General features: G+C 49.0%; 1 protein-coding gene across 4 annotated transcripts; it reads left to right on the top strand.

Annotated features, from left to right (window-relative positions):
* The first annotated feature begins 5,694 nt into the window (after positions 1–5,694).
* UBA1 (ubiquitin like modifier activating enzyme 1) lies at positions 5,695–27,633 on the top strand. 4 transcript variants are annotated; one of them, XM_027533507.1, is made up of 26 exons: positions 5,695–5,839; positions 13,478–13,594; positions 13,725–13,783; positions 13,884–14,052; positions 14,141–14,275; positions 15,205–15,311; positions 15,572–15,662; positions 15,770–15,902; positions 16,398–16,495; positions 16,616–16,762; positions 16,894–17,070; positions 17,197–17,301; positions 17,389–17,469; positions 17,830–17,985; positions 19,626–19,791; positions 19,946–20,142; positions 22,425–22,489; positions 22,733–22,928; positions 23,651–23,725; positions 23,845–24,034; positions 25,176–25,264; positions 25,553–25,645; positions 25,774–25,965; positions 26,881–26,982; positions 27,085–27,185; positions 27,306–27,633. In XM_027533507.1, exons 2-26 carry the CDS (start codon positions 13,478–13,480, stop codon positions 27,439–27,441), a joined length of 3,177 nt encoding a protein of 1,058 aa, XP_027389308.1. In that variant the 5' UTR covers positions 5,695–5,839; the 3' UTR covers positions 27,442–27,633. The 4 variants fall into 4 exon arrangements, with proteins under 4 accessions (XP_027389308.1, XP_027389309.1, XP_027389306.1 ...); XM_027533508.1 differs by lacking the exon at positions 5,695–5,839 and adding an exon at positions 6,373–6,659; XM_027533505.1 differs by lacking the exon at positions 5,695–5,839 and adding an exon at positions 8,788–9,021.
* The last annotated feature ends 242 nt before the right edge of the window (positions 27,634–27,875 follow it).

Genomic DNA, 27,875 nt, shown 5'->3' with positions numbered 1-27,875 from the left:
GGAAAAGCAGACCTCTGGCAAGACTGATCAATTTAAAAAGAAGCAAACAAACCAAATACAAAATACGAACCAGAGGGGGGAATTCACTACAGGTGTAATAGAGAAAGTGTATCTGAAAATATAGATGAAATGAATATATTAGTAGAGGGATATAAAATGCCAAAACTGTTCCATGAAGAAACAGATTACTTGAATAAAGCAAAGTAGTAAAGTTGAAATCTTCCCTCTCCTTGCCAAAAAAAGAACCCAGATGGTTGTTATAGGTGCACTCTACCAAACTCCCAAGGAACAGTTAATCGCTATCTCATACAAAGTTGTTCTAGATATAAGAAAAAAGAATGAAAGCTGTCTATTTTATGAGACTGGTGTCATCACAGCTTTTGAACTGTGGTGTTGAAGACTCTTGAGCATCCCTTGGACTGCAAGGAGATTAAGCCAGTCAATACTAAAGGAAATCAGTCCTGAATATTCATTGGAAGGACTGATGCTGAAGCTGAAACTCCAATACTTTGGTCACCTGATGTCAAGAAATGACTCATTGGAAAAGACCCTGATGCTGGGAAAGATTGAAGACAGGAGAAGGGGATGACAGAGGATGAGATGGTTGGATGGCATCACCGACTGGATGGACATGAATTTGAGCAAGCTCCCCAAAACAGATGAGATAATACAAGAAAACATTTCAAGCCATTTAACACCTGTAGATGTAAAAATCCTTAATAAAACCCTAGCTAAAAGAATCCAATAGTATATTTAGCAAATATGTTTTAATCAAATACTTCATCTCAGGAATGCAAAATTGGGTCAACAATAGAGGAATATATATATATATATATATATATATATATATATATATCACTACATAGACTAAAACAGCAACCACAGAAATAGCATTTGATACAGTTCCAGAATCCATAAATCCATACTCACAGAAACTAAAGATAAATGGAGAAGAGAAATATCTCCTTTACAGTAGAATGTCAACTAATAATCGGTACAGTAATGATGTTCAGCTAATGTGATTAAATCTCTGGGTGCTAAAGACAGTGGTTACACTTTGACGTAAACAGGATATTTACATAGTTCCAAAGTTTCAAGGAGGAAAATAGTATCTCTACAGTAGAGAAACTTGACAGATACCATCTTAATGAAGGGAAAAAAGTGAACATTCAGTTCAGTCACTCAGTCGTGTCCAACTCTGCGACTCCATGGACTGCAGCATACCAGGCTTCCCTGTCCGTCACCAGCTCCCGGAGCTTGCTCAAATTCATGTCCATCCAGTTGGTGATGCCATCCAACCATCTCATCTTCTGTCATCCCCTTCTCCTGTCTTCAATCTTTCCCAGCATCAGGGTCTTTTCCAATGAGTCATTTCTTCACATCAGGTGGCCAAAGTATTGGAGTTTCAGCTTCAGCATCAGTCCTTCCAATGAATATTCAGGACTGATTTCCTTTAGTATTGACTGGCTTAATCTCCTTGCAGTCCAAGGGATGCTCAAGAGTCTTCTCCAACACCACAGTTCAAAAGCATCAGTTCCTCAGCACTCAGCTTACTTTATGATCCAACTCTCACATCCATACATGATTACTGGAAAAACCATAGCTGTGACTATACGGACCTTTGTCTGAGAAGTAATGTCTCTGCTTTTTAATATGCTGTCTAGGTTTCTCACAGCTTTTCTTCCAAGGAGCAAGTGTCTTTTAATTTCATGACTGCAGTCACCGTCTACAATGATTTTGGCGCCCAAGAAAATAGAATTTGTCACTGTTTCCACTGTTTCTCCATTTGTTTGCCATGAAGTGATGGGACCAGATGCCATGATCTTTGGTTTTTGAATGTTGAGTTTTAAGCCAGCTTTTTCACTCTCCTCTTTCACTTTCATCAAGAGGCTCTTTAGTTCTTCGTTTTCTGCCATAAGGGTGGTGTCATCTGCATATCTGAGGTTATTGATATTTCTGGCAGTCTTGATTCCAGCTTGTGCTTCATCCAGGCTGGCACTTCGCATAATGTACCCTGCATATAAGTTAAATAAACAGGGTGACAATATACATCCCTGTTGTACTCTTTTCCCAATTTTAAACCAGTCCATTGTCCCATGTCCAGTTCTTGTATTTTGCTTCTTGACCTGCATACAGATTTCTCAGGAGGCAGGTAAAGTGGTCTGGTATTCCCATTCTTTAAGGATTTTCCACAGTTTGTTATGATCCACACAGTCAAAGACTTTGGCGTAGTCAATAAAGCAGTATTAAAATCCTGAGCCATCCGATAGGATGAAGTGAGGAGACAGCTTTGCTTCTGTGATACTCCTAGACAGTATGCAGAACCTGAATCTAACCACAGGAAATGTCAGAGGAAGTCCAACTAAGGGACAGTCTACAAAACTCCTGGCTTATAATCTTCAAAAGTGTCAGTGTCATGAATGTCAAGGGAAGATTGAAGAACTGTTCCAGACTGAAGGAGATATCCCATTTGAATTTTCAAATGTCACCTCCTGGCTACCCCATTTAAGGTTCCAAACTCTACCCTGTCAATATTTCCTATGCCCTATTCCTTGTGTTCTTTTTCTCCATAATATTTCTCAATTTCTAATATACTATATGTTTTTTCCTACATTATTTGTTTCCTTCACTAGAATGAAAGCTTTCGTGAGGGAAGGGACTTTGGTCTGTCTTGCTCACCACTGTGCCTATAATGCCTTGAACAGGGTTTGGCACATACTGGACCTTGGAAGCACGAATAAATATACACACCACAACTGTTCAAATCTCTCTCATCCTCAAGACTCCATTTTTCAAGAGGCTAATATATAGAGAGTCCCTAAAAATCCATAAGAAGTACAACAACCCCATAGAAAATGGATAAAGGATTCAAACAGAAAACTCCCAGAAGAACGACAAATACCTTTAAATCTATGAAAAGATGCCCAAGTTCATGCCTAGTAAGAGAAACGCATATTATAATTATACTGGATTGGCAAACATCCAAAGGTTTGACAATCTGCTCAGTGAGGCAATAAACCAGCTGCACTCTCATATGTGGCTGTGGGCAATGTGAATGGTACACCTCTTGCCCCCACTTCTCTCTCTCCCTGCTTTCTTACTTCCACAGGCTTTTGTTGAAGCTGTTCCCTCTGACTACAGTGCCCTTCCCTCTCACTTGGGAAAGTCCAAATCCTGTCTCAATTACTCCTACTGATCCATTTGAAGGCAGTCAATTCCTCAGAGAAGTTGGCCACACCCATGGCTTCAGTTGCCACCTATGATGGCCCCCAAATCCAACCCCTGCATCTCAGATCTAGTCCCCAAAATTTTCACTCAACTGACATATACCAGACCTTGGATATCTAACAGGCACTGAAAATGTAACATATATGAAACCAACTCCTGATTTTGCCCCATGACTGCTCCTAATGGAGTATTTCCCCTGACAGTTAAGGACAACACCATCCCTCCAGCAGCTAAGGCTAAAAACCCAGGGGTCAGCCAGGGCTCCTCTCTAGTTTTCATGCCCTGTATCTGATTTCTCAGCAAACCCTGGTGTCTTTACCTTCAAAATAAATTGAAAAATCGAATCCCCACCCCCACATCCCCCTTGGCCTGACACTCTCTCATCTCTTCCTGGACTCTAGTAGCTTTCTCGCTGGCTTTTCTGCTTCCTCTCTCTGCCCATCCCCCTCCCCCAACAGTTTTTTCTCCTTCCACACAGAGCAGCCAGATTGTTTATTCTAAAATATAATTTATATAATGTGACTTCCCTACATGAAATCCTTTTATGGCTCCCCATGGGTCTTAGAATAAAAACCTAATCAAACACAGCCTGGCGTACAAGGCTTTGCTTGACATGGCCTTGGATCTCATCTCCCAGTGCTCTCCCTTCCTCACTCCTCTCCAGCTACACACACTTCAAGAACTTCCAACCTCAAGGCTTTGCACCTGACGTTCCCTCTATCTGATGCTTCCCCCCATGTTAAATATACATGGTTTGCTTCCTCACTTTTCACAGGCCACCTCCTCAGAGAGTTATTCCCTGACTACTCTACATGGAGCATCAGGGAAGATCTCTCAGAGAGAGGCAAATGATAAACCAGAAGGAAAAGATGTGATGGAAGAGTGCTCTTGACCATTGCAAGGGGAGTAGGAGATCAAACCAGTCAATCCTAAAGGAAATCAGTCCTGAATATTCATTGGAAGGACTGATGCTGAAGCTGAAGCTCAATACTTTGGCCACCTGATGCAAAAAACTGACTCATTGGGAAAGACCCTGATGCTGAGAAAGATTGAAGGCAGAAGGAGAAGGGGATGACAGGACAAGATGGTTGGATGGCACCACCAACTCAATGAATATGTATTTGAGCAAGCCCCGGGAGATGGAGAAGAACAGGGAAGGTTGGCATGCTGTAGTCCATGGGGTCACAGAGAATCAGACATGACTGAGTGACTGAACTGAACTGAGTCTCCTTGCTGTGTTCTTTGCTGTGTTCCTGGAGCCCTGCACTTAGTAGGCACTCAATGAATCTGTTTCAGATGAGCAAATTTGGAGGATTTGAGGACAGGATATGTGATACAGAATTTGGGATAAGGCAATAAAGGCATTTTGTGTTAATTACCTTGGCTGGAGCAACACCTTCTCAGGAGGGCCTTCCATAACCAGACTATCTAAAAATGCAACCTTCCCCCACAGATTTCCCCTTGTGCATGCTAAGTCACTTAAGCCATGTCAGACTCTTTGAGGCCCCATGGACTGTAGCCCGCCAGGCTCCTCTGCCCATGGAATTCTCCAGGCAAGAATACTGGAGTGGGTTGCCATTTCCTACTCCAGGGGATCTTCTAGACCCAGGGATCAAACCTGTGTCTCTTATGTCTACCTGCATTGGCAGGCGGGTTCCTAACCCCTAGCGACACCTGAGAAGCCTAATTTCCCCTTACTTTGTTCTATTTTTCTCCGTAGTAGTTATCACATATACACAACACATATTTACATATCTATTTAATTGCATATTCACATATGAATATAGACTATACACAGTGTGTATGTGATATATTTATTATATATATAGTTTTTTTTTGGGGGGGGGCAGCACTGCTCCCTTGTGGGATCTTAGTTGACCCATCAGTGATTGCCCTGAGCCTTGGGCAGTGAGAGCACAGACTCCTAACTGCCAGGGAATTCCCTACAGATGTAAATTATTTACATATTGATACTAGTTATCATGTAACATTTACAAATATTGATACATTTTATTAGATAAAATTTTTACATTTATGGGCTGTCTCTCTAGTCTGTCAGCTCCCTGAGGGCAAGGAAGATGCCTAGCACCTGGCCCACAGCTTGAGCTCTGTAAGTGTCAAATGAATGAACTTTGGTCAACTGAGCCTCAGCTTTTCCATCTGTAGGATGAATGTGCCTTTCCATCTGGAGTTACTTCCATGTTCTGATTCCTTTTCCTACCCACCCCACCCCCCAAAGTACAGCTCCCGGAATTCCACAGCCCAAGTTCACATTTTCCAGTACCCTGGGAGCTCCTGCCCACCACGTGCACCAGGCACCGGCCCAACTGGACTACGACCCCCAGCATGCCTCGCGCGTTCGGGAAGTACCACAACTCATAGGGGTGTCTGGGTCTGACACAGGCTCCAAGAGAGCAGGAGCAGGGGAGGGCTCCCCTCTAGCTTAGCATCTGTGGTACGTCCCAAACCGGGGGCCCTCCAAGGCCCCGCGCTTCAGAGCTCCGCGCAAACTCTGGCTCTTCTTCTACGCCTGAGGTGATTTGCTCTTCCGTTGCCCCGTGGCTTCGGCTCATCTCCAGCAGGAAGGAGAGGCTTCCGCCCGGCACAGGGGGTGAGCTGGATCAAGGTCCCCCCAGTCCCCTGAACAGCATTTGAAGGAGGGAGCTCAATTTCGGGGATCCTCGAAGGGGCATATTTGGGAGCTCTGAGCCCGGTGTGGCATTTAGAGGTGGCTGTTTTTGAGGGGACGCAAGTGGCGTTAGGGACTCCGGGGTGGGACTTTGAAGTCTGTTTTCGGAGCGTCCCTCGGAGGCAGGGTTTATACCCCTTAGATACTGGGTTTAGGGGGATGTTTGGGGCGACCCTTAGGATCCGTGTATGAATACTCTTGTCCATGAGGTAGGATTTGGTGTGCTTCCCAAGGGGAGAGGCAAAGTTTGAGGTTCCTGAACTCAAGGCGGAATTTGGGGAGGGCTTGATTCAGGAAGGGTCCTGGTGACGGTGGGAACAGGCGGGACCGACGTGGCATGTGGAGGTATCTAATGGCCTTTGTGACCTCTGCTTCTATTATGATGTCTCACCGCGCTTGGGTATTAAAGGCTGAGAGACCGGACACATTGGGGCCCACATGTTGTTTTAGGAAGAGGAACCCCCAGCCCAGGCTGTAGAAGGGACGCTGGAGCCGAGCGTGCTAGGCTCTTCCGAGGGGACAGAGTGTCACCGGCTTTCCTTTGCCATGGCTTTATTCGCTATGCATGAGGAGATGAGCTGTTGAAGAAGACCGTTTTGGCCCTTTTCACACCTGGTTCGTTGAAGTATCAGCTTGTGAATTATTCACAAGGGAGCGGTTCATTGTGCTTAAGGGGCGTGCTGAAAGGGGCGCCTTGCAGTCTGCCGGGAAAATTTAGATCACACTGATAAAGCGTGAAAAGGTGAGTAGCGGCCGGAGTTTTCTGTGGCTTGTCTAGGGGCATTGTGCATAATTCATGAGGGGCGTAGCTTTTAGGGCTTCATCGGCACGATCCGCTCTTAGCTTTTCCTTAAGAGGTTTCAGGATTTAAAAGTTTTGCGTCTCACGAAGGGATGAGGCCTGGCGCATTGTTCATTCTTTGCTGCCCGATAATCCCAGATTATCAACAAAGACTCTAGATTCGAGTTACATCGATCCTTGCCAGCTGTGTGATCTTTGGCAGATCTGTGAACTTGAAAAAATGAGTCTGAGCATAATGGTGATCAGGTTAGTTTGCACTCATTTAGCAGCTTTATTAGACCATTTAATCCCCACAACAACCCTGGGAGGTAGGTTATTATCGTCCCACTTTATAGATGAGGAAACTGGGACACCAGGAGGCTAAGTAATTTGCCTAAGGTTACTCACAGTTAGCGAGTGGCTGAGCCAGGATTGAAATCCAGTTAGTCTAGTTCGAGAGTCTGTAGTCTTAAATACCATAATGTCTCTCTCCCACCCACCCAATTCACTGGTACTTCTACTACTACTACTGTTAGTCATATAGCACCAGGTGGCCAGGCACTGTTCTGAGCCCTTTCTACATGTTTATTCATTTAAACTTCATCACAAGGTAGGTTACTATTGTTCTCATTTTATGGGTGGGGATACAGTGGCCCAGAGAAGTGTCTGGTCCCAGGTCACAAAGCTAGTCATCGATGGGTGGAAGTGATTTTTGTGAGGATTTGAGAACTCAGGAGGTCTCTTTGACCTGAGACCTGAAGGAACTGATTCCCTGCTCTGCATTCCTGAGACAAGTGGCACAATGCATGGAAAGGACTCACCAAAGGAACCACCACATAGCAGGCGATCGGTTAATGTGATCTATTATTATTAAATAGAAATGTAGTGGGTGTTTATCATGTCCCTGGGGCTTTGGTATACAGTTGTGTCTCTTGGTGACCTTAGTGCTCTGTTTTACAGTGTAAATCTGGAAGGGTGTTTCAAGGCAATATTTTTTAGATAATGCCCCAAATTGGGGGTTTCTCTGGTGTCTGGGTATACTCTCACCCATAACTAATTTTATATCAATACAAAATATTATATTTACATGTTACCTTTACATTAATATATAATACTTTAAAAATGTAACAGTGCTCTGTGCCAGCACTGCTCTGAGTTCATTTCATAGTTTATACTCTCTGGTTTTCATAGTGACACATTTTGCCTTTATGATGTAGGTGGGTTCTACTACTACCCCCATTTTACGGTTGTAGAAACTGAGGCAACTGCCAAACGCCGGTAGTAAACCTGGATTTGGGTGGACCAAAGCAGCTCTGGTTCACGTGCTTTTAGTTAACGGTGGGGAGGAGGCAGCTGCACTTCCCCCTGGGTTTCCCCTGCGGCTCTGCAGCATCTTTCATTATTCATGAACAGGAAGCGGTGACCGTGTTGTCTTGGCTGGAATACCATAATCCTTACTGTATTTCTGTCCCTCCAGCCTCATGCATAATTCATGAGTAACTGGGTGGTACCTTTCTTGACCTCTCTGAGTTTCCAGGTTGGGCTGCTGCAGTATCACTATTCATTATTCATGAGCCAGGTGAGAGTATTTTCTTGTGTTAGCCCTATTTCCCTGTTTACAGGGTATTAGATGCAGCAGTGGGTGGACCTGTCTCTTTTGTCCTTGCCCACCTTATGCATTATTCATGAATGTGGCCTCAGTCTCCTTGGCTTCCAGGCTGCAGCAAGATTATTCATTATTCATGAGCATTGGGGTGTGGCTTCCATGTTTTAACATTGGCTTTCTGGTTGCGGGGTGTTAGTCAACCAGCCACCCGGCCTCATGCATAATTCACAATCAGGAAGTGTGTCTTTGGTGGCCTTTCTGGGTTTCCATGGTATCCTGGCTGTAACAATGTATTCATTATTCACGTTTGACGGGCGTGCCCTCTGTGTCGTTTTACCTGTTTGCCTAGTTACTGCCAGAGAAGCCAGCAGATGGTGGTATTCCCCTTCGAATGAGTTACAAACGGGGACCGTCATACATGATTCATGAATGGGCGCGGCCTGCGTACATCCGGGTTTCTGGGGGGTGGGGCCCAAGGTTTTGTTCCGGCCTCGGGCTCCGCGGCCGCCATCTTGTGTCGGCGGCGGCGGAGGTGAAGGAGGTGGCAGGAACGAGCAGAACCACTACGACGCGGGAGGAGAAGTCGGCGGCGGTGATTCTAGGCGGCCCAGGCGGCGGGGAGGAGGAGGAGGAGGAGAAGGAGGAGGAGGGTGGCGGCCGGGCTTGTCTTCGGCTCCTAGAGGAGTTGGCGGCGGCGCGACCCGGGGAACCGGCATTGGTAACAAACGGCCTTTCTCAGCGCCTTGGCCGGGGCAGGGGTTTCGGGATTGGATGGTGTTGGGCCGGTGCTGGGCCAAGCTAATGTCGGGGCGAGTGGTGATGACTTGGACGGAGGGATCGTTGAAGAGAAGTCGGGGGTCCATTTTGGGCGGGGCCGATATTCCCCATCTGGGACCAGTCCAGTCCCTCGGGCTCCAAAATCTGACCTTAGGCTCAGACCTCCAGAATCTGCTATTAGAGACTCAGCCAGCATTCCTAATCAGGGACCTGGCCCTGTCCTGCATCTTGCATAGCAGATCGGAACTTCCCCCAGTCAGCAATGGAGACTTAAACGGGATCGACATTCCTGGTCAAAGCCTCCTACCAGTGTATGTCATTAAGGACCTACCCCCAGAAGCTTTCTTCATTCACCCTTCGTTCCTCAGAATTTGTCCTCGCAGCTTCCAAGAGGGGCCAAACCTCAGGAAGGGTCCATTTGGTTTCATTTAACCTTCTCTAGCATCTTCCTTCAGAACCATCCTCCACACGCATACGCACACACACACAGTCTGCCCTTAGAGCTTTCAAGGAGTCTAGACCCTGTAAAAGGCTATTTGTGCTTGGCCTCCATGTCAGAGACAACTCCTCCACAAACCAGAGGTCTCCCAACCCACCTTGGCTCTAGCATCTTCCCTCTGAAACCCTTCTGGGCCAGCATTTCTATTCAGAGGTCCACTTCAGCATTCACCTTTAGAGACTGCTTTCATTCCTAGAATCTGTCCTTAAAGACTTCTTTATTTTAAGAGTGTCTCCTTTTGTCTTGTGGTCCAAGTATTCTCTTTAGAGACTATCCTTTGCGGGCCTCAACATCTCCCCCATCAGACACTTCTAAACCCCAGTATCTTACCTCAGAGTTTCCCAGGGGACCAGACACCAGGGAGGCATTGCTTGGACACATAATCCTCCATCAGAGATGTCTCTGCCAGCCTCTGCCCTTGCAGACCCTATTGGCTCCTAGCCCCTTGCATCAGACTTGCCTCTCAAATCCCACCCTTCACTCAACCTCTGCCTTCAAAAGCCAACCAGGGTTCTGGCTTCTCTCACAGATCGCTTAACGTTGAATCAGGCCTCAGAATCTGCCCTCAGAGCCTTCCAGGATCCCAGCATCTTCATTCAGGGTTTCAGCTTCGTTGGACCCCAACATCATGGTCAGTTGTCCCTTCCCACAACAGGTCCAGTTGTTCTCCATCAGAGTAGAAAACCCCTCCTCAGCACTGACTCTTAGAGCCTCCATGGGCTTCCACATAATTGGTCAGAGAAACCCTGCGTATTGAAATCTTTGGGGCCAGAACTGTCTGGGCTCAACCTCCCCTTTCCATTCCTCAGAGCAGTTGCAGTACCTAGCATGTACCAATCAGAGATCAACACGAGGCCTTGTTGCTCTATTAGAAATCCCTCCACAACCCCACGCTCAGCATCCACCCTTGTAGCCTCCTGGATCTCTGACATCAAGGTCACAGACACCTTTTCCCCTGCAAGTCCCTGTTAATTTTGGTCAAAGATTTCCCTCTGCCACCAGTGTAGACCCCCAGGGCCCCAGCATCCTCCTCATGGAGAGCACCCTTGCCCCCAGACCCCATCATCTTCCTGAAACCTCCTGGATGGGAGGATGGGCCCCAGAATCCCCCATCCATTCCCTGTGTAGCCTCTGGGGCCTCCGGTGCAATTTCCCTGCCCTTTCCTGAAAGCTCCTTATCCAAAGACCCTGATTTAAGTCTTAACAACCTTGCCCAGTCACACCCTGGCTGTCCATCACACACCACCCCCACCCCCCCCGCCCCGGACTTGTAACATCCCCTTTCCTGTCTCCCTCTGACACTCCAGAGGCTCAGGCAACCGCTTCCTGATGCTTCTGTTTTATATTCCTAGGGATTTCTCATTTAATCCCTCTTAGGAAGCTTGACAGGCCCCAGCATCCTGTGCCCTACCTTCTCCCCGTGCTGATGTCTTAACCCTGTGGCTGCTTGCTCTCAAGCCTGCTCCAGGGCTCCTACCTCACACCGCCTCTGGTTTGGGTGGTAGAGAATGCTCAGGCTTCAAAATCAGCAGTTTGGAGATCTCAGGCAAGCTCTGAAGCTCTCTGAGTCCTGGTTCAGGTTTGCTGAACATTTGGTAGTACGTGTGTCCTAATTGGGGCCATAGCATGTGTTGAGAGAGAAAAGGTATTGATTTTATACTTGGGGTGGAGGATCTTTAGATCTGCTCTGGGGTTTCTGCCCCAGACCCCTTTCTGCTTGCCCTGAGACTGGCCTGTTCCCAATCTCTGCAATTGAAGTCCTCTCTCAGACCATCTGCTGAAACCTGCTTAGACCCTCACTGCCAGCACTAGGGATCCCGATGTCAAAGTCTAGATAGCAGAGATCTCTCTGGCCCTGGACCATTTTTAATTTCAGGTGCAGGGAGATGGTGTGTGTTCAACAACCAAATCAGTGGCAAGGCAAGGAGATAACTAAGTAATAGAGGTCTCTCTGGAGGTATCTGGGGAGGAGCTTAAGTCGCTGAGTTCTGACCACAGACTGACTTTTTAACCTCCCTAGCAGCCCCTTGAGGGTATTTCCATTTGTTTTTGCTTTGCGGGGGAAAAAAAATGGGGCTCAAAGGAAATGAGCTCCCTACTCTGTCTCAGGAAGTCAGTCATAGAAAATGGAATTTGCCGTGGTCTCCCAGCTAATTCACCAAGCTTCTACCTGGGTTGGTTCTTGGTATTCCCAGCAGTTCAGCTGGGTGCCTTGGACTGTAGCCAGCCTCCTGCCTCCTGGGTACCCCTCCCTCACCTCTCATCTGTCAGCCATGTGGACTGTGCCCCAAGCTGGGTCCTGACTCTGTTCCCCCAGGAGGCATTTGGCAAACAGTCTAGCACCAGCTGCATGACGCTGGGCAAGTGACTGGAGTTTTCTGAGCCCTTGTTTTCTTATTTGTTGCATAGGTATAACGTTATTTGGTTTGTGAGCATTGTTAGAACTAGACAAAGCCCCTTACCCAGAGATTGATGGGCAGTAAGCTCCTAGTAGATGTTAGGGTGCTCTTGTCGTCTTGCTTACTGCTAGCATGTGACAAGTGCCAAAGTGGCCTCAGGTACAGTGGGGGTACTTGGTGTGATTGGGTGTCAGAAAAGGCTCAGTGTAGGAGAACAGAGGCTTAGAGGTGCATTGGTGGTGAGGGGAAATGATTCAGAGTCCTGTCATCTCCAGCCTCTGGGTCCAGTCACCCCCTCGCTCCAAGATCTCACTTTCACAGCAGGCTGCATTATTCTGTCTCTGGGACCTAGTCCTCATGAGCTCAGGTTTTTCCATTTGTCTGGCAAGGACAGTCAGCCCTGCCTCGCAGGGTCAGGACCATTGAGTAGATGAAACGCCATAAGGTTAGGAAGCAGCCTGGGCTTCCAGGGTCAGCAGGTCCTAGTATGATTCCAGCTTGGCCACTCTCTTTGTGGGGACCTCAGTCAAGTCTCCAAAGTCCCTGAGTGGATTATTTTCTTCCAGTGTGAGTTGGGGGGCCGTCTTACTGGTAGTAGTCCAAACCCCACAGAGGTGCCCTGAGGACAAAGTGAGGCATAGCTCATTAAGTGCTTAGTTTGATATTTGGCACAAGGAGGACTCCTAATAAATATTCATTTATCATTGTTGACCTGTTTAAAGGACTCCACATAGGGACAAGGCTTGGGAAGTGTGTATTTGCTCTTTCTGTCTGCAGCTTCTTTTATTGGCTCTGGGTGATTTCCCCTCCTGGAGCTGGAGGTGGTGGGGAGGGGGTTGGACTTTGTGAAACTCTTTTCTGTGAACCCCTCTGGGAGCTGAGTTCTCGGCATAATATCTCCTGCCATCGTGCCACCTGGTGGATGTCCAAGCCACGTTTCCCTCTCTAACCCTGGTCGTTGGGATTAAAGGGGAGGAGAATGGCTCCTTGCTGTTGCCTCCCTCCCTGCTCCATGTCAGGCTCTCTGGTCTGTGTTATATCTCATCACTTCAACTCCATGGGGTAGGTAAGTGGTATTCTCACCTGTGTTTTCCAGGCAAGGGAACCAAGCCCTTAAGGGTTAAATGATATCTATTGAGGAGTGGCAAGGTCTGACCTGAAGCTACATCCTTCCTCTGACTCCCCCACAAGTACATTCTTGTCACTCCTTTCCCCCCACAGGATTGGAGTCTCTCCCTCATTATGCTGGGCTGGGGAGAAAAGCGAATGGCCTGGTGGTCAGCAGCATGGATTGCAAGCCAGACCACCTGAGTTCAGATCTTAGCTCTGACAGCTGTGTGACCCTGGGAAAGTCGCCTCACCTCTCTGTACCTGTCTCCTCTTCTGTAAAATGGGGATATTAGCTCTTACATCTTCCCTTTCTGCCCCCCAGTCATCACTAACCAGCAGGAACACCCCCATGCCCCAGGCTCACTTCTGATTTCTTTTATGCTCTCCAGATGTCCAGCTCGCCGCTGTCCAAGAAACGTCGCGTGTCCGGGCCTGATCCAAAGCCGGGTTCTAACTGTTCCCCTGCCCACTCCGTATTGTCCGAAGTGCCCTCGGTGCCAGCTAACGTGAGTGTGTTCTTCCTAGAGACTGGCAGGTGGGGTGGTGGGTGGGAAACATCTTCTGTATCCCTGTCCTGTCTGTCCCGTCCCTCCTCCTGCACATCTCCCTGAACCTAGTGTTCCCCTCCATTTCTAGGGAATGGCGAAAAATGTCAGTGACGCAGACATAGATGAAGGCCTTTACTCCCGGCAGCTGTGAGTGGGGCCGAAGTTGGACTGTGAGGTGGGAGGGGGCTCTGAATGGATAGGGTCAGGAGGGCGTGACTCTGACCTGTGACACCCTCTAACCCGGCAGGTATGTGTTGGGCCATGAGGCAATGAAGCGGCTCCAGACCTCCAGCGTACTGGTATCAGGCCTTCGGGGCCTGGGCGTGGAGATTGCCAAGAACATCATCCTCGGTGGGGTCAAGGCTGTCACACTGCATGACCAGGGCACTGCCCAGTGGGCCGACCTCTCCTCCCAGGTTCCTCTTTCCATCCCCCTTCTTTGCCAAGGCCCCAGCCCTCTGGGCTACACAGCCAGTTCACTTCTTCCTACACTCTCCTTTGCAGTTCTACCTGCGGGAAGAAGACATAGGAAAAAACCGAGCTGAGGTCTCCCAGCCCCGTCTCGCTGAGCTCAACAGCTATGTGCCTGTCAGTGCCTACACCGGGCCCCTTGTGGAGGACTTTCTCAGTGACTTCCAGGTACCATAGGCCTCATGCCCAGTTCTCTCAGAGCCTAGCTCTGGTTTATTCTTTTGATAAACATTTAATGGGCTAGCCTGTGAGTCAGGTTTCCCGCTAACGCTGCAGCAAGGGAATGCGAGCAGGCTTTAGGCCCTGGGCCTGCCTCTTTAGGAGGAATATTGTAAGCCAACAGGTGGGAAGGCATAGTGGTTATGTGCAGAGACTGAAGCCAAACTGCCTTGGCACGAGTCTCTCATTGTACTTGCATAATGTCGGGCCAGTAATGGAGTCTCCTGTTCCTGCCTTTGTCTGTCTGCAGACATGGGAATGGTAGTAATGCTGACTTGATAAAGGTTTTGTGAGGGCTATGGACTAGCAGCTGGTTGTTGGTTAAATAAAACTCTGGGCCAGAAAGAGGAGTTGTGGGAGCTGAAATTCTGCCCCAGGGTGTCCCTGCGAGCCAGGACACTGCTGCTGAACCCTGCTGTAGCCGTGGGAGCTCACCCTGATGGGAGTGGGTAGGCATTCAGCAGAGACTCATGGCTGAGCAGGTGTTTTAAGAGTTGGGAGCAAGTGGGTGTGGTAGGAGTGAGCTCAGACTTTGGCTAAGGACAAAGTTTTACTTCTGTGTCTCCCAGGGCATGGCAGGGCTGTAAACAGGCAGCAGTGGGTGTTGGCAAATGAAGGAGTCAGCTGTTATCCAGACTCTGTCCTCCCAGTTGCCTCTTTACCTTGCCTGCCATAGTCTAGGGATTCACATTTCCTTTCATTGAGTTTTGCTTGGGCTGAATCTGATACGTGGTAGATACTTTCTGTTTGTGATAGAGAGCTGAACCAGCAAAGCCTTAAGGACCCCGTGAGCCCTCCTATCAGCCCTCCTCTATGATTGCTCCCTTTACCCTTCACCCTGGTGCTGGGCCCTTGCCTGAGCTTCCACCTCTCCACAGGTGGTGGTCCTCACTAACAGCCCCCTGGAGGACCAGCTGCGGGTAGGTGAGTTCTGTCACAGCCATGGCATCAAGCTGGTGGTGGCAGACACCCGGGGCCTGTTCGGGTGAGTGCCCCTGCTCTTTTCCACCCTGACCCCTGCCTTGTCCAAGAAAAAACCCCCAAGCTCTGACTGCCCTCAGCCCCCCTTAGGCCTTTGGGTTTTGGATGCTGCGTGTTTACCTTGCCTCACGTAGCATGAGCACAGTCTGATTCCCAGCAGTGATGGGCTGATTTGCTCAGCAAATACTCACTGCATCTTGAGGGACACGTGCAGTCTCAATGTGCGTGGGACTTGGGCATCAGCCCTGTTGCCTCCCTCTACAGGCAGCTCTTCTGTGATTTTGGAGAGGAAATGATCCTCACTGATTCCAATGGGGAGCAGCCGCTCAGTGCTATGGTTTCTATGGTCACCAAGGTGAGGAGGCCAGCCTTGGGTCCTGGCAGGCGGATGGGCGGTCACAGGCCTTCCTGTCTACTCCCAGTACCCTGAGCCTGCCTCTGAGGTACTCCTCCTTCAACCAGGACAACCCCGGTGTTGTTACTTGTCTGGATGAGGCCCGACATGGCTTTGAGAGTGGTGATTTCGTCTCCTTTTCGGAAGTACAGGGCATGATTGAACTCAATGGAAGTCAGCCCATGGAAATCAAAGTTCTGGGTGAGCTAGGGCCAGGGGGGAACCAGGGGAGATAGGAGGTGTTTCCCTGGGCTCTGCGTGAGGGGAGACACATCCTGGGTATCTGGGATGAACCAGAGGTAGAGTTTCCTAAGGTCTACCCAGCAGGGTGTGGGAGAGAAGTGCTGTCTTGTGTTTGAGCTGTTCGTAGAATAGGCCCCTGATGTCTGCACTGAGGGGAGGCAAGGTCTCTGGTGTTTGAACAAAGATCAGAGGATCCACTTGTGTCTGAGCTGATTCAGACAGGGAGCAGAGAACGTCTTCCATTGTAGACTTGGGGTTAGAGATGCGGGGTCCCATGGGTGCTGGGTCTGGGGTAGAGGGGAGATGGTTTCTGAAGTTCGAGTAGAACTCAGGATGGAGAGGAGATTACTCCTGATATCCGAGCTGGGTCAGGAATGGATTTTCCCTCATCTCGTAGGTGGTTGTAGGTTTTAGGGAGAGTGGGTGTCCTGACATTTTCCCTGTCTATCCTAGGTCCTTACACCTTTAGCATCTGTGACACCTCCAACTTCTCTGACTACATCCGCGGAGGCATCGTCAGCCAGGTCAAAGTACCCAAGAAGATCAGCTTTGTGAGTGTGAGGGGCGGTGGGCTGTGGGGGATGTGGGGGCTGGGGCTGGGTATCTCACGGTTCTCAATTCTTCTCTTCTGATTCTTTTTTTTTTTTTTCCTGATGCCCTGCTTCCCACAGAAATCCTTGCCAGCCTCCCTAGCAGAGCCTGACTTTGTGATGACAGACTTCGCCAAGTATTCCCGCCCTGCCCAGCTACACATTGGCTTCCAGGCCCTGCACCATTTCTGTGCTCAGCATGGCCGGTCCCCTCGGCCCCACAATGAGGTGCGTGTGGGTGAGCCAAGCCAGGGCAGATGACCTTAGCACTGCAGGCCTGTTCTGCCCCTCTGTCTACACCTCTCACCCCCGACACAGTGACCTAACAAGCGTGCTCTTGGTTCCTTTGGCCCCACTAGGAGGATGCAGCAGAGCTGGTGACCATAGCCCAGGCTGTGAACGCTCGATCCCTGCCCGCAGTGCAGCAGGGCAGCCTGGATGAGGACCTCATCCGGAAGCTAGCATATGTGGCTGCTGGGGACCTGGCTCCCATAAATGCCTTCATTGGGGGCCTTGCTGCCCAGGAGGTCATGAAGGTCAGCGTAGGTGGAAAAGGGCAGGGTTGGGGTAGGCCAGGCGCCTACCTGCCTCTATCACTTGTCCCATCTGCATGAGGCCCCAGGTAAGCACTGACTACTTCCCCTCTCCTGTCCATTCTCCAGGCTTGCTCTGGGAAGTTTATGCCCATCATGCAGTGGCTGTACTTTGATGCCCTTGAGTGTCTCCCTGAGGACAAAGAGGCCCTCACAGAGGACAAGTGCCTCCCGGTATGTGAGTAGGGCCCTGGGGGAGGTGACATAGGTGGCATTTCTGGTGAGGCTGCTCTCTGACCTTTCTCCCTTTGCATTCCTCAGCGCCAGAACCGTTATGATGGGCAGGTAGCTGTATTTGGCTCAGACCTGCAGGAGAGGTTGGGCAAGCAGAAGTACTTCCTGGTGAGTGATCTGCTGGGACACCTGCTTCCTTCATATCCCCTGGCCTCTGGCTACCTGTTTATGGGGTCTCTTGCCACCTGAGGGAGTGTCTTTTGGTTCTTGTATCTGTATCACATGACTTGTGCCCCCTTTTTTTTTTTTTATCTTGGGAAAGCCTAGTATGTCCTTCTGTTTCCCCCATCTGTGCCTCTGCCCTCAGATGACTAGGTTATTTTCACAGTCGTGGCACTTAAAGATGTGGCACTAGACACCCCTCTTGCTGTTTTCTGGGGAGTGAGAGTATAGAGTGATGAGTGACTTCATGCTGACCTGCATCACCCTGACCCAGACACTCTGTGTCTTTTCTTGGTTGTCTTCTAGGTGGGCGCAGGGGCCATTGGCTGTGAACTGCTCAAGAACTTTGCCATGATTGGGCTGGGCTGTGCAGAAGATGGAGAAATTGTTGTCACAGACATGGACACCATTGAGAAGTCAAATTTGAACAGACAGTTTCTGTTCCGGCCCTGGGATGTCACTGTGAGTGTGATGGGGGATGGAGGTGGTACTTTGTCATCTTGTTTTTCTCTTGTCTTTTGTTCCCATTCTTCCTAGAAAGGGGGCTTTACTGCCTTTTTCTTTGCTTCAGCTCTCCCTCAGTTTCTGTCACTCGTTCACTGAACGCTGAGTACCCTTCCATTGAATCCACCGTTTTTCATCTCCTGTTTTCTTTTCCCTTGACCTCTTATGAATGCTGGTTGGGACAGTGTGTTGGGGGTCCCAAGTTCAGTGATTCACTAGGGGGACTCACAGGACTCAGCATATAGTCATACTCAGGGCTATGATTTCTTCCAGTGAAAGAATGCATAACAAAATCAGCAAAGAGAAGCTGGCTCATGGGGTGAAGTCTGGGGGAGACCAAGCACAAGTTTCCAAGACTGTCTCCCAGTGGAGTTGCACAGGACACCTGTAATTCCCCTAGTAGCGAATTGTAACAACACATATGAAATGTTGCCAGTCAGGGAAGCTTGTAAGAGACCTAGTACCCAAGGATTTTACTGTGGGCTGGTCATGTAGGCGCCCTCTTCTGGGAACATCCCCAAATTCCAGACTCCTAGAAGGAGAGCAGGAGTTTGGCCTAAGCCATAGGATTTGCATAAGCAGCCTAGGCACAGTGAGCAGCCTTTACTAGGTGGAGAATGGCAAGAACTCGCTTGAAATCCAGGTTTCCAGACTGCAGCCAAGGCCCAACCTGGCCAGGAGGCCTCTCCTAGGAGAGCACTTGTGCTAGGTTCACTGTTCTCTGCACAGATAGAAGCTAGGTTATACGGGGATCTAGCTAGTAAGCCTTGTGTGGGGAACAGCATCATTGCCTGGCCAGGATCGACTCCCCTTTTGTTCATTCATTTATTCACCAAGTAATTATCCAGGTAGGTGCTCTTGTAGGTACTTGCAGTACACCAAGGAAACAAAGATTTGGTGGGGTGGGGACAGAGTAAAGAATAAACACAGTACAATAATAAAGTTTATACTCAGCGTTCTTGGTAAGTGCTGTATAGAGGAAAGAGCAACAGCAAGATGAGGGAAGTGGGCAGGCCAGGGAGATCAGTTTGCAATTTTGATATGTGGAAGGGCTCATCTCTGCCGACTTGGAGGGCGTGAGGAAGTAGAGTTCCTCAACCACTCAGGCCAAGATCCTGAGGTGGGAGGGGAGTCGGAGATAAGCTGGAGGAAATGGGGACCAAGTCATCTTACCTTCAGTGGAGGCAGGAGCAAGGGAGGGTTTTCAGCAGAGGAAGGATATGGCCTGACTCAAACTTCTTGTCTGTATGCTAAGATTGTTTTGTTTGGGGGAAATGTTCCCCAGCCTAGGTGCCATTACCTGAAAGAACAGTGGATGTTGGGTAGGCAGAAGAACAGAAGGCTGGCCTGTTGTCTCCAATCTTTGCCTGTCCACTGCTTCCTTCCACCGAACCCCTGGCATTTCTGTCCCTGCCCTAGCCCTGTGGTTCTGTCATGAACTGTCTCCTGCCAAACCAGAGAGCTTCCTGAACTCAGGGCCTAGTTCTTCGCAGCATTAAATATGTCAACCTTCAGGAGGACAGCTCTGTAGGGGTTCTCTGGCTGCACACATGAATAACTGAGTTTTGTTCCCCCATTCCCACTCTCACCTCCCCTAGAAATTAAAGTCTGACACAGCTGCTGCAGCTGTGCGCCAGATGAATCCTCATATCCGAGTGACAAGCCACCAGAACCGTGTAGGTCCTGACACTGAGCGCATCTATGATGATGATTTCTTCCAAAACCTGGATGGTGTAACCAATGCCCTGGATAATGTGGATGCCCGTGAGTTTGGAGGCGGGTGAGGAGGTCAGGGGCCAAGTTGCCAAGTTACGTGTATGCGTGCGCACGTGTGTGTGTATGTTTTGGAGGTGTCTGTCTTCCTGCCTCCTAATGTTCTGTCTTGCCACTCATGTTATGTTGTGACCCCACCCCCCAGGCATGTACATGGACCGCCGCTGCGTGTACTACCGTAAGCCACTGCTGGAGTCGGGCACACTGGGCACCAAGGGCAACGTGCAGGTGGTGATCCCCTTCCTAACAGAATCTTACAGCTCCAGCCAGGACCCGCCTGAAAAGTCCATCCCCATCTGCACACTGAAGAACTTCCCCAATGCCATCGAGCACACCCTGCAGGTGATCAGCATTGGTGGGAGAGAGCAGGGAACAGGCACCCTGGCCTCATGGCTACCGACCCCTCTGCTTTTTCTCTAAACCTATCTCTCTTACTTCCCATCTTGTAGCCTAGATTACTAGAATGATCCATTTCTTTTTCTCTTTTTGGGAAAATTTTCAACATTTAGGGCTTCCCTAATAGATCAGTTGGTAAAGAATTCACCTGCAATGCAGGAGACCCTGGTTCGATTCCTGGGTCAAGAAGATCCACTGGAGAAGGGATAGGCTACCCACTCCAGTATTCTTGGGCTTCCCTTGTGGTTCAGCTGGTAAAGAATCTGCCTGCAATGCAGGAGACCTGGGTTCTATTCCCTGGGTTGGGAAGATCCCCTGGAGAAGGGAAAGGGTACCCACTCCAGTATTCTGGCCTGGAGAATTCCATGGACTGTATAGATTGCAGCGTATATTTCTAGAATGATCCATTTATTTCTCTCTTTTGGGAAAACTTTCAACATTTAGACAGAATACAAAGAATAGTATGAGGAACACTCAAATACTCTTAGATTTAACATTTGTTAATGTTTTGCCACATTTTCTTAGATCCATGTGTACGGCAGACATCACAATGTTTCACTCCCTATACTTCTTCAAAGGGAGGCTATATTCCCACACAACAGGGTCTCAACCTTAGCACTGGTGACAGTTGGGGCCCGATATTTCTTTGTCATGGGGGCATCCTAAGCACCATAGGATGTTTAGCACAATTCTTGCTTCTATCCACAAGATGCCAATGGCACCCCCTTCTGTTTGTGACAACTAAAAATGTCTTCAGACATTGCCAGGTGTCCCCTGGGGGCAGAATCACTCCCGGGTGAGAACTGCCACATCTAGCCAAAATACCTTCATGTTGAACACCATTAGTGGTAATTCTTACTGTCTCTCCTGGTTACTTATTTGTCTCTAACAGTCCATATTCATGTGTCCACTGCTATTGCTCCAAATGGGTTTAACAGCTGGTTTTCCAGGATGATTTTGTTGGTATGATGCATAAACATATAATACACAGCAGTGCATATATTATCTGCCTGGAGGTTTTTACAAAATGAACATATCTAGGGTATCCAGCACCTATGTCTCAAATCAGAACCTGAGGATAACCATTGTGCTATCAGATGAATCTTAACTGCAGTCTTTGAAAGCAGACCATTCAGAATGTTTAGTTGAAGTATGGGGTATGGGAACAAAATAGAGAAAAAAAAAGTTTCCTCCATCACTTTCCCTTCCCCCTCTCCAGTTCCAGGCTGGGTGTGTTTATGTTTGTGCACCTGCCACAGTGTCACTAGGCCTTGAGTGACCTTGGACTTAGCTTCTCTGTCTCATGAGATGGAGTTGACAGTGGTGTATACCTCATAGGGTTGCTGTAAAGCACTTAGCATTTACTATGTATCTGGTGCTATTTTAAATAAACTGTAAATGTATACATACATGCAACCCCTGAGGTACTTAGGACTGTTACAGTATCTATTTGGGAAAGAAGGCAATGGCACCCCACTCCAGTACTCTTGCCTGGAAAATCCCATGGATGGAGGAGCCTGGTAGGCCGCAGTCCATGGGGTCGCTAAGAGTCAGACACGACTGAGCGACTTCACTTTCACTTTTCACTCTCATGCATTGGAGAAGGAAATGGCAACCCACTCCAGTGTTCTTGCCTGGAGAATCCCAGGGATGGGGGAGCCTGGTGGGCTGCCGTCTATGGGGTCGCACAGAGTCGGACACGACTGAAGCGACTTAGCAGCAGCAGCACCACAGGGTTAAGTGTATTCCTGAAGTCACAAAGTTAGATACTATGTAACAGCTGGATTTGAACCTAGATCTCACATCTGTGTCCTCCAAACCCCCTCAAAGGGCAGAACCTCTGTCCAGTTTGCTGCTGAATCTTCAGGGCCTGTATAGAAATTATTTTGGGGTTTGGTCTGAATTTTCTTTTTTCTTTTCTTTTTAAATTTTAAAATATACATAACTGAACCTTTTTTTTTTTTTTAATTGAGGCATGCCATATTTCAAGTAAGGTATACAGATCTTAATTTTTTTTTCACACATTCACTAGTGTACTGTCCAGGTCAAGTTCATTGGTTTTTCAGTTGAAGTGTTAGGGGGTTGAGGAGTGGGGAAGTTTGCGGGGGGCTTACCTTCTCCCAGAGCAGCTATGTTCTTCCCATTGGATTTGTTCACTGATGGTGTTTCTAACGCTTCCAGAAGTCCGTTTTGTCCACCATTGCCCCCTGTAATCTGTTTGTCTGTAGTGGGCTAGAGATGAGTTCGAAGGCCTCTTCAAGCAGCCGGCAGAAAACGTCAACCAATACCTCACGTAAGTAACCAAATGTCCCCTCAGCCCACCCCCTGCCTGCCAGTCAAGGCATCCTGGCTGCTTTCCTCATTGCTGTGACACCCAGCACAGGCACACTTCTCAAATGAATCTGTGAATGAAGCTTGAGCCTCATTCCATTGGCGGTCAGGATTAGCTTTCTCTGGAGAAAGTGAGGTTGCCCTGGAGCCCACTCCTGAGGCCGCTGTGTAATCCTGCCCCTTTGACTCCCCCAATTCCTGATAGAGACCCCAAGTTTGTGGAGCGGACCTTGCGACTGGCGGGCACTCAACCCCTGGAGGTGCTGGAGGCCGTGCAGCGTAGTCTCGTGCTGCAGCGGCCACAGACCTGGGCTGACTGTGTGACCTGGGCCTGCCACCACTGGCACACGCAGTACTCTAACAATATCCGGCAGCTGCTACACAACTTCCCTCCTGATCAGGTAACGCCCACTTGCCAGGTCCACTTGGCAGAATGCTTTTTTTCCGTAATGGGAGCCTGCTGTGAGTTCTCTGGCTCCTCCTGGGGATTATTCCAGCTGTGGCACATGCCCCAAGGTGTGGGGAGTCTCAGAAAAATGATTAAACTTGACCTTTTTTTGCCATCCCCTTTCCTTCTAGCAAGAGACTTTCATTTTTATTTCCCTTACCTGTGAGGTGGGCTGACTCATCCACCTCCTAGGACTGTAGCGATCATAGAGGAGAAATCTTCGAGTTAAGAGCTCAGGAAATCAGTGGGGGTTCAACTCCAAGCACCATTTGCACTTGGGCAAGTCACATAGCTTCTCTCTACTTCAGTTTCCTTGTCAGTAAAGTAGAGGTGGTAATAATTACCTCATGAGGGTTCTTGTGAGGATTTCTTGGTATTTGTTAATATTAACTCAGTACAGTACCTGGCAGGTCATAAGAGTTTGTTAAGCTGTGTCTTGCACAGAGTGAGTGCCAGGAGTTCTTTCAGTAACACCCCTAGTTCACCCTGGCATCAGAACTTCCATTCACAGGACCCTTACAGTCTGGGTTATTCATGATTGACTCTATCCCCTGCCATGCATGCCCAGCCAGGGCTAGTGAATAGGGCATACCCAAGGCCTAGGTGAGAAGTTAGGATTGCTGGAGAGGCTCCAGTTTTAGATCCTGCTCCTCAAAAATCTCTCCACTTCTTTAGCTCACAAGCTCAGGAGCTCCATTCTGGTCTGGGCCCAAACGCTGTCCACACCCACTCACCTTTGATGTCAGCAATGTAAGTCTCCTCCTTGGGGTCTCCTAGGGTCAAGTGGAGAGTGGGTGGGAGGGAAGGAGGCCGAGACGCCCCAGGTGAGGGCAGACGTGCTCACCCTTCTGGGCCCTGCCTTCTCCCAGCCCCTCCATCTGGACTACGTGATAGCTGCTGCCAACCTGTTCGCCCAGACCTACGGGCTGACAGGCTCTCAGGACCGAGCTGCTGTGGCCACACTCCTACAGTCTGTGCAGGTCCCCGAGTTCACCCCCAAGTCTGGAGTCAAGATCCATGTCTCTGACCAGGAGCTGCAGAGCGCCAATGCCTCTGTGGGTGAGGATGTTTGGCCCCTCTGCCAGGAGTTACTGCCCCACTGGTCCTCTGCCCAGTGCAGCCTCCTCACCAGTTCTCTGCCCCAGCACTGCTGTGCGACTCTGTCCTGAGACTTCCTTTTTGATCTGTTTATCCGGAGGGTGTGGTCTTGCTCCTTTGGTATCTGCCCCTATCTTCTCACCCCCATGTTCCTCCATGTGTGTCTTCACCGTGATATTACCCTCCACATAGTTTTCCTCATCCCCCTCTTCATATTTTTACCCCAGTTCCCCATCTCTCTCCCCCAGCTCATGCTGTCTATTGGGTGAAGGGCCAAACAGTTGACTCTCTTAGGCCATATTAGTGTCTGCAGCTAATGATCTCTGCAGTTGAAGCCCAAAAGCAGCCATACACGATGAATTGAATGTGGCTGTTTTTATTTTCTCCCATGTCTCCCATCTTCTTCCCAAATATCTACCCCTCATGTTCCTCTCTGTATATTTTTCTACTTCTGCATTTCACCCATATTTCCTTCATTTTTTCCCTCATATACATGCACATGTATTTGTATATGTATAAAACATAGATAAGGTACATGTAAAATGTGTATAAACGTGTGTGTGTGTATATACATGTAGACACAGTGTATGTAGAGTATATATAGGGTGTATGCAGTCTTCTCACCTATCTCACTCTCTCTATATGTCCCTATTCTCTACTTTTTTGTATCTTCTGTCCTCTCATCTTAACCACATCTGCATATTTCTCTAAACTTCCTCTCTGTATATCTTCCCCTGCCCTTTTCCCCTGTATCCTCCATGTCTCCCCACCTCTCTGCATCATTCTCCCTGAGATCTACTGCTCTCCCATTCTTATCTGTCCATCCCCACTTTCTCCTTATGTCTTTGTTTCGGTTCTTTAGTCTCTAGAGATAGCTCTCTTACCTCTCTTGATATTCCATGCTGCACCCCTCCCACCCCAATCTTCTTCAGGTTTGTACTCTGTTGTCCTGCACTGTTTCTTGCCATTGTCCCTCGTCTCTCCCAGGATGTCTTTCCTTTTCAAATCCTTTGTTTCCCTAAACACCTTTTGCCCCACTTGTTTCTACCTCAGACCCTGGCCTTGGGTCTAAAGCGTTGATGGTGTCCCTCTCTCCCTGCAGATGACAGCCGTCTGGAAGAGCTCAAGGCTACACTGCCCAGTCCCGAAAAGCTCCCTGGGTTCAAGATGTACCCTATCGACTTTGAGAAGGTGCTGGCTGGGGGCCCCAGCAGGCAGTGGGGATGGGATAAGCATAGGTGGGATGGACAGAACAGGCTTCTGGGGATCGGGAGGCAGCCCCAGGCCTTTGTGGGATTGGATCATGGGCCTGCTAGGCGGCCCTGAATGAATAGATGTTCCCAGCCATGCCTTTGTGATCTGAGAGCCCAGCAGGTAATTGCAGTGGATACTTGTGCCCCTAGAGGCCAGGAATCTTCTTCCTCTGATTCTCTCCTATTGTCTGCCTACCCTCCTCCCTTAACCTCTCACTCCTAAAAGGATGATGACACCAACTTCCATATGGATTTCATCGTGGCCGCATCCAACCTCCGGGCAGAGAACTATGACATTCCCCCTGCAGACCGGCACAAGGTGAGGCAAACCCAGACCCAACGTTCCACCCCCTCCCGGGCTGGATTTGCCCACATTTCATCCCTTCTTTAGACTCAGCCTCTTCTACTCTCAACTTCCATCTTCCTTGATCCTTTGCTGCCTCACAGAGCAAGCTGATTGCAGGAAAGATCATCCCAGCCATTGCCACAACCACAGCAGCCGTGGTTGGCCTTGTGTGTTTAGAGCTGTACAAGGTGGTGCAGGGGCACCGACAGCTCAACTCCTACAAGAATGGTTTCCTTAACTTGGCCCTGCCCTTTTTTGGCTTCTCCGAGCCCCTCGCAGCACCTCGTCACCAGGTGAGGGTCTATATTAGGAAGTGGGTTTGTGGGTGGGATGTTTGTCTATAGAGCTGGCTCTAGTTTGCTTCATAGCCTGTCACCAGGAGAGGGTTTCTGTCAATGTGTACCTCTTTCCTTCGTGTACACCTTTGTTCATTTATTCACTTACCATGTTTTTTTTAAGTACCTTCTATGTGTTAAGTAGGTGTCTGATTATGACTGTGGAAGCCCTCAGAAAAGATATTTGAATATTAGATTATGATTAAAACTGCACAAAAGTAGCACCCAACATTTACTGAGTGCTTGCTATGCTCAGTGCTTTTACTTGCTTCATTCATTTATGCACTCAAATATTTATTGAGCACCTACTGTGTGCTAGGTACTCTTACAGGTGCTAAGGTTATATTCATGAAATAGAGTAATACAGTAAACAATATTAGAACCTCCAAAAAAAGAATAAGATAAGGAGAACTTGGGAATACCAGGGGGCAAGGGGATGGCTTTAGAATTTTAAATGTGGGATAGTCAGGAACAGCCTTAAGGAGAAGATGACATGTGAGTCCATACTTGGAGGAGGTGAAAAGACAGGCCAGGCCTTGCCAGAAAGGCATTCCATAGAGAGAGACCAGTGTCTGCAAGGGTACTGAGGTAGGAGTGTGCCTGGCCTGTTTGAAGAAGAAGTCATTAGAGCAGAATGTGGGAGAGGATGAGGGGATAGGAAATGAGAAGAGAATAGGATTCCATGATGTAAGGCCTTGTCTCAATTATCATAAGGGTTTCACTGCTTACTCAAGGCCAGACAAAAGCCACAAGAACATTTTGGACAAAAGAGGCTTGTGGTCTGACTTAGCATGTCTGCATGAGTGAGGGGGAGACTGATGAGGTTTGGTGCCCTGATGGCCCCCATGCCAAAGACTGCTACTTTTCCCACAGTACTATAACCAAGAGTGGACGTTGTGGGATCGCTTTGAGGTACAGGGTTTGCAGCCTAACGGTGAGGAGATGACCCTCAAACAGTTCCTCGACTACTTCAAGGTGAGAGCCCTTTCTGACTCTCACCCCACCTGGGGGTGGCATGTGCAGGTGACTGACTGGCCTGTCCACCCCTGTAACACTGCTGTCCTCCCCCTCTTCCAGACAGAACATAAGTTGGAGATCACTATGCTGTCCCAGGGCGTGTCTATGCTCTACTCTTTCTTCATGCCAGCCGCCAAGCTCAAGGAACGATTGGATCAGCCGTGAGTTGGGTGGTGGGGAGCCTCAACTTGCAGCTGTCCCACTGCTGCTCACTGCCCCCAGCTACCTGCCTCTTCTCACTTACCTTTTGCCTTCCTGACCCTCTGCTCCCTTGTCCCCAGGATGACCGAGATTGTAAGCCGTGTGTCGAAACGAAAGCTTGGCCGCCATGTGCGAGCACTGGTGCTTGAGCTGTGCTGTAACGATGAGAGCGGCGAGGATGTTGAGGTCCCCTATGTACGATACACCATCCGCTGATCCGTGTCCTCTCCTGTAGACTGACCCCAGATCCCCTCTCCAGATCCCTTCCATCCCAGGGCTCCCATTTGACCTCTGGCAGTGGCCCAGCTAGCCAGGCTTGGTGTTCTCATCCCCCTACCTGAACTCCTCTTGCCGCTGCTTTCTACCTTGTTCGGAACCTGACTCCTAATAAAGAATTGTTAACCCAGATGTGGCATACCCTGCTGGTTCCAGGGAAAGAAGGGACTTCCTGGAGCTGTGTAGTTGATGTGGTAACCCAAAGGGCTCAGCCTCATCCCCAGCTGCCAGCATCCCAGGCAGAGAAAATGTGGGAATTGCCATGTCTTCCCCTCTGTCCTTCCTGCTTAGGAAGAAGTGGCAGCATGGATGAAGCCATAGAGAGCAGTTATCTAGGTCTCTGTGACTTCACTAGAGCTGGGTTCAAATTAGCC

Source organism: Bos indicus x Bos taurus, chromosome X (genome assembly GCF_003369695.1).
Source record: "Bos indicus x Bos taurus breed Angus x Brahman F1 hybrid chromosome X, Bos_hybrid_MaternalHap_v2.0, whole genome shotgun sequence".
NCBI classification, from domain to species: Eukaryota; Metazoa; Chordata; class Mammalia; order Artiodactyla; family Bovidae; genus Bos; species Bos indicus x Bos taurus.
This window is presented reverse-complemented; position numbering and strand designations above follow the sequence as displayed.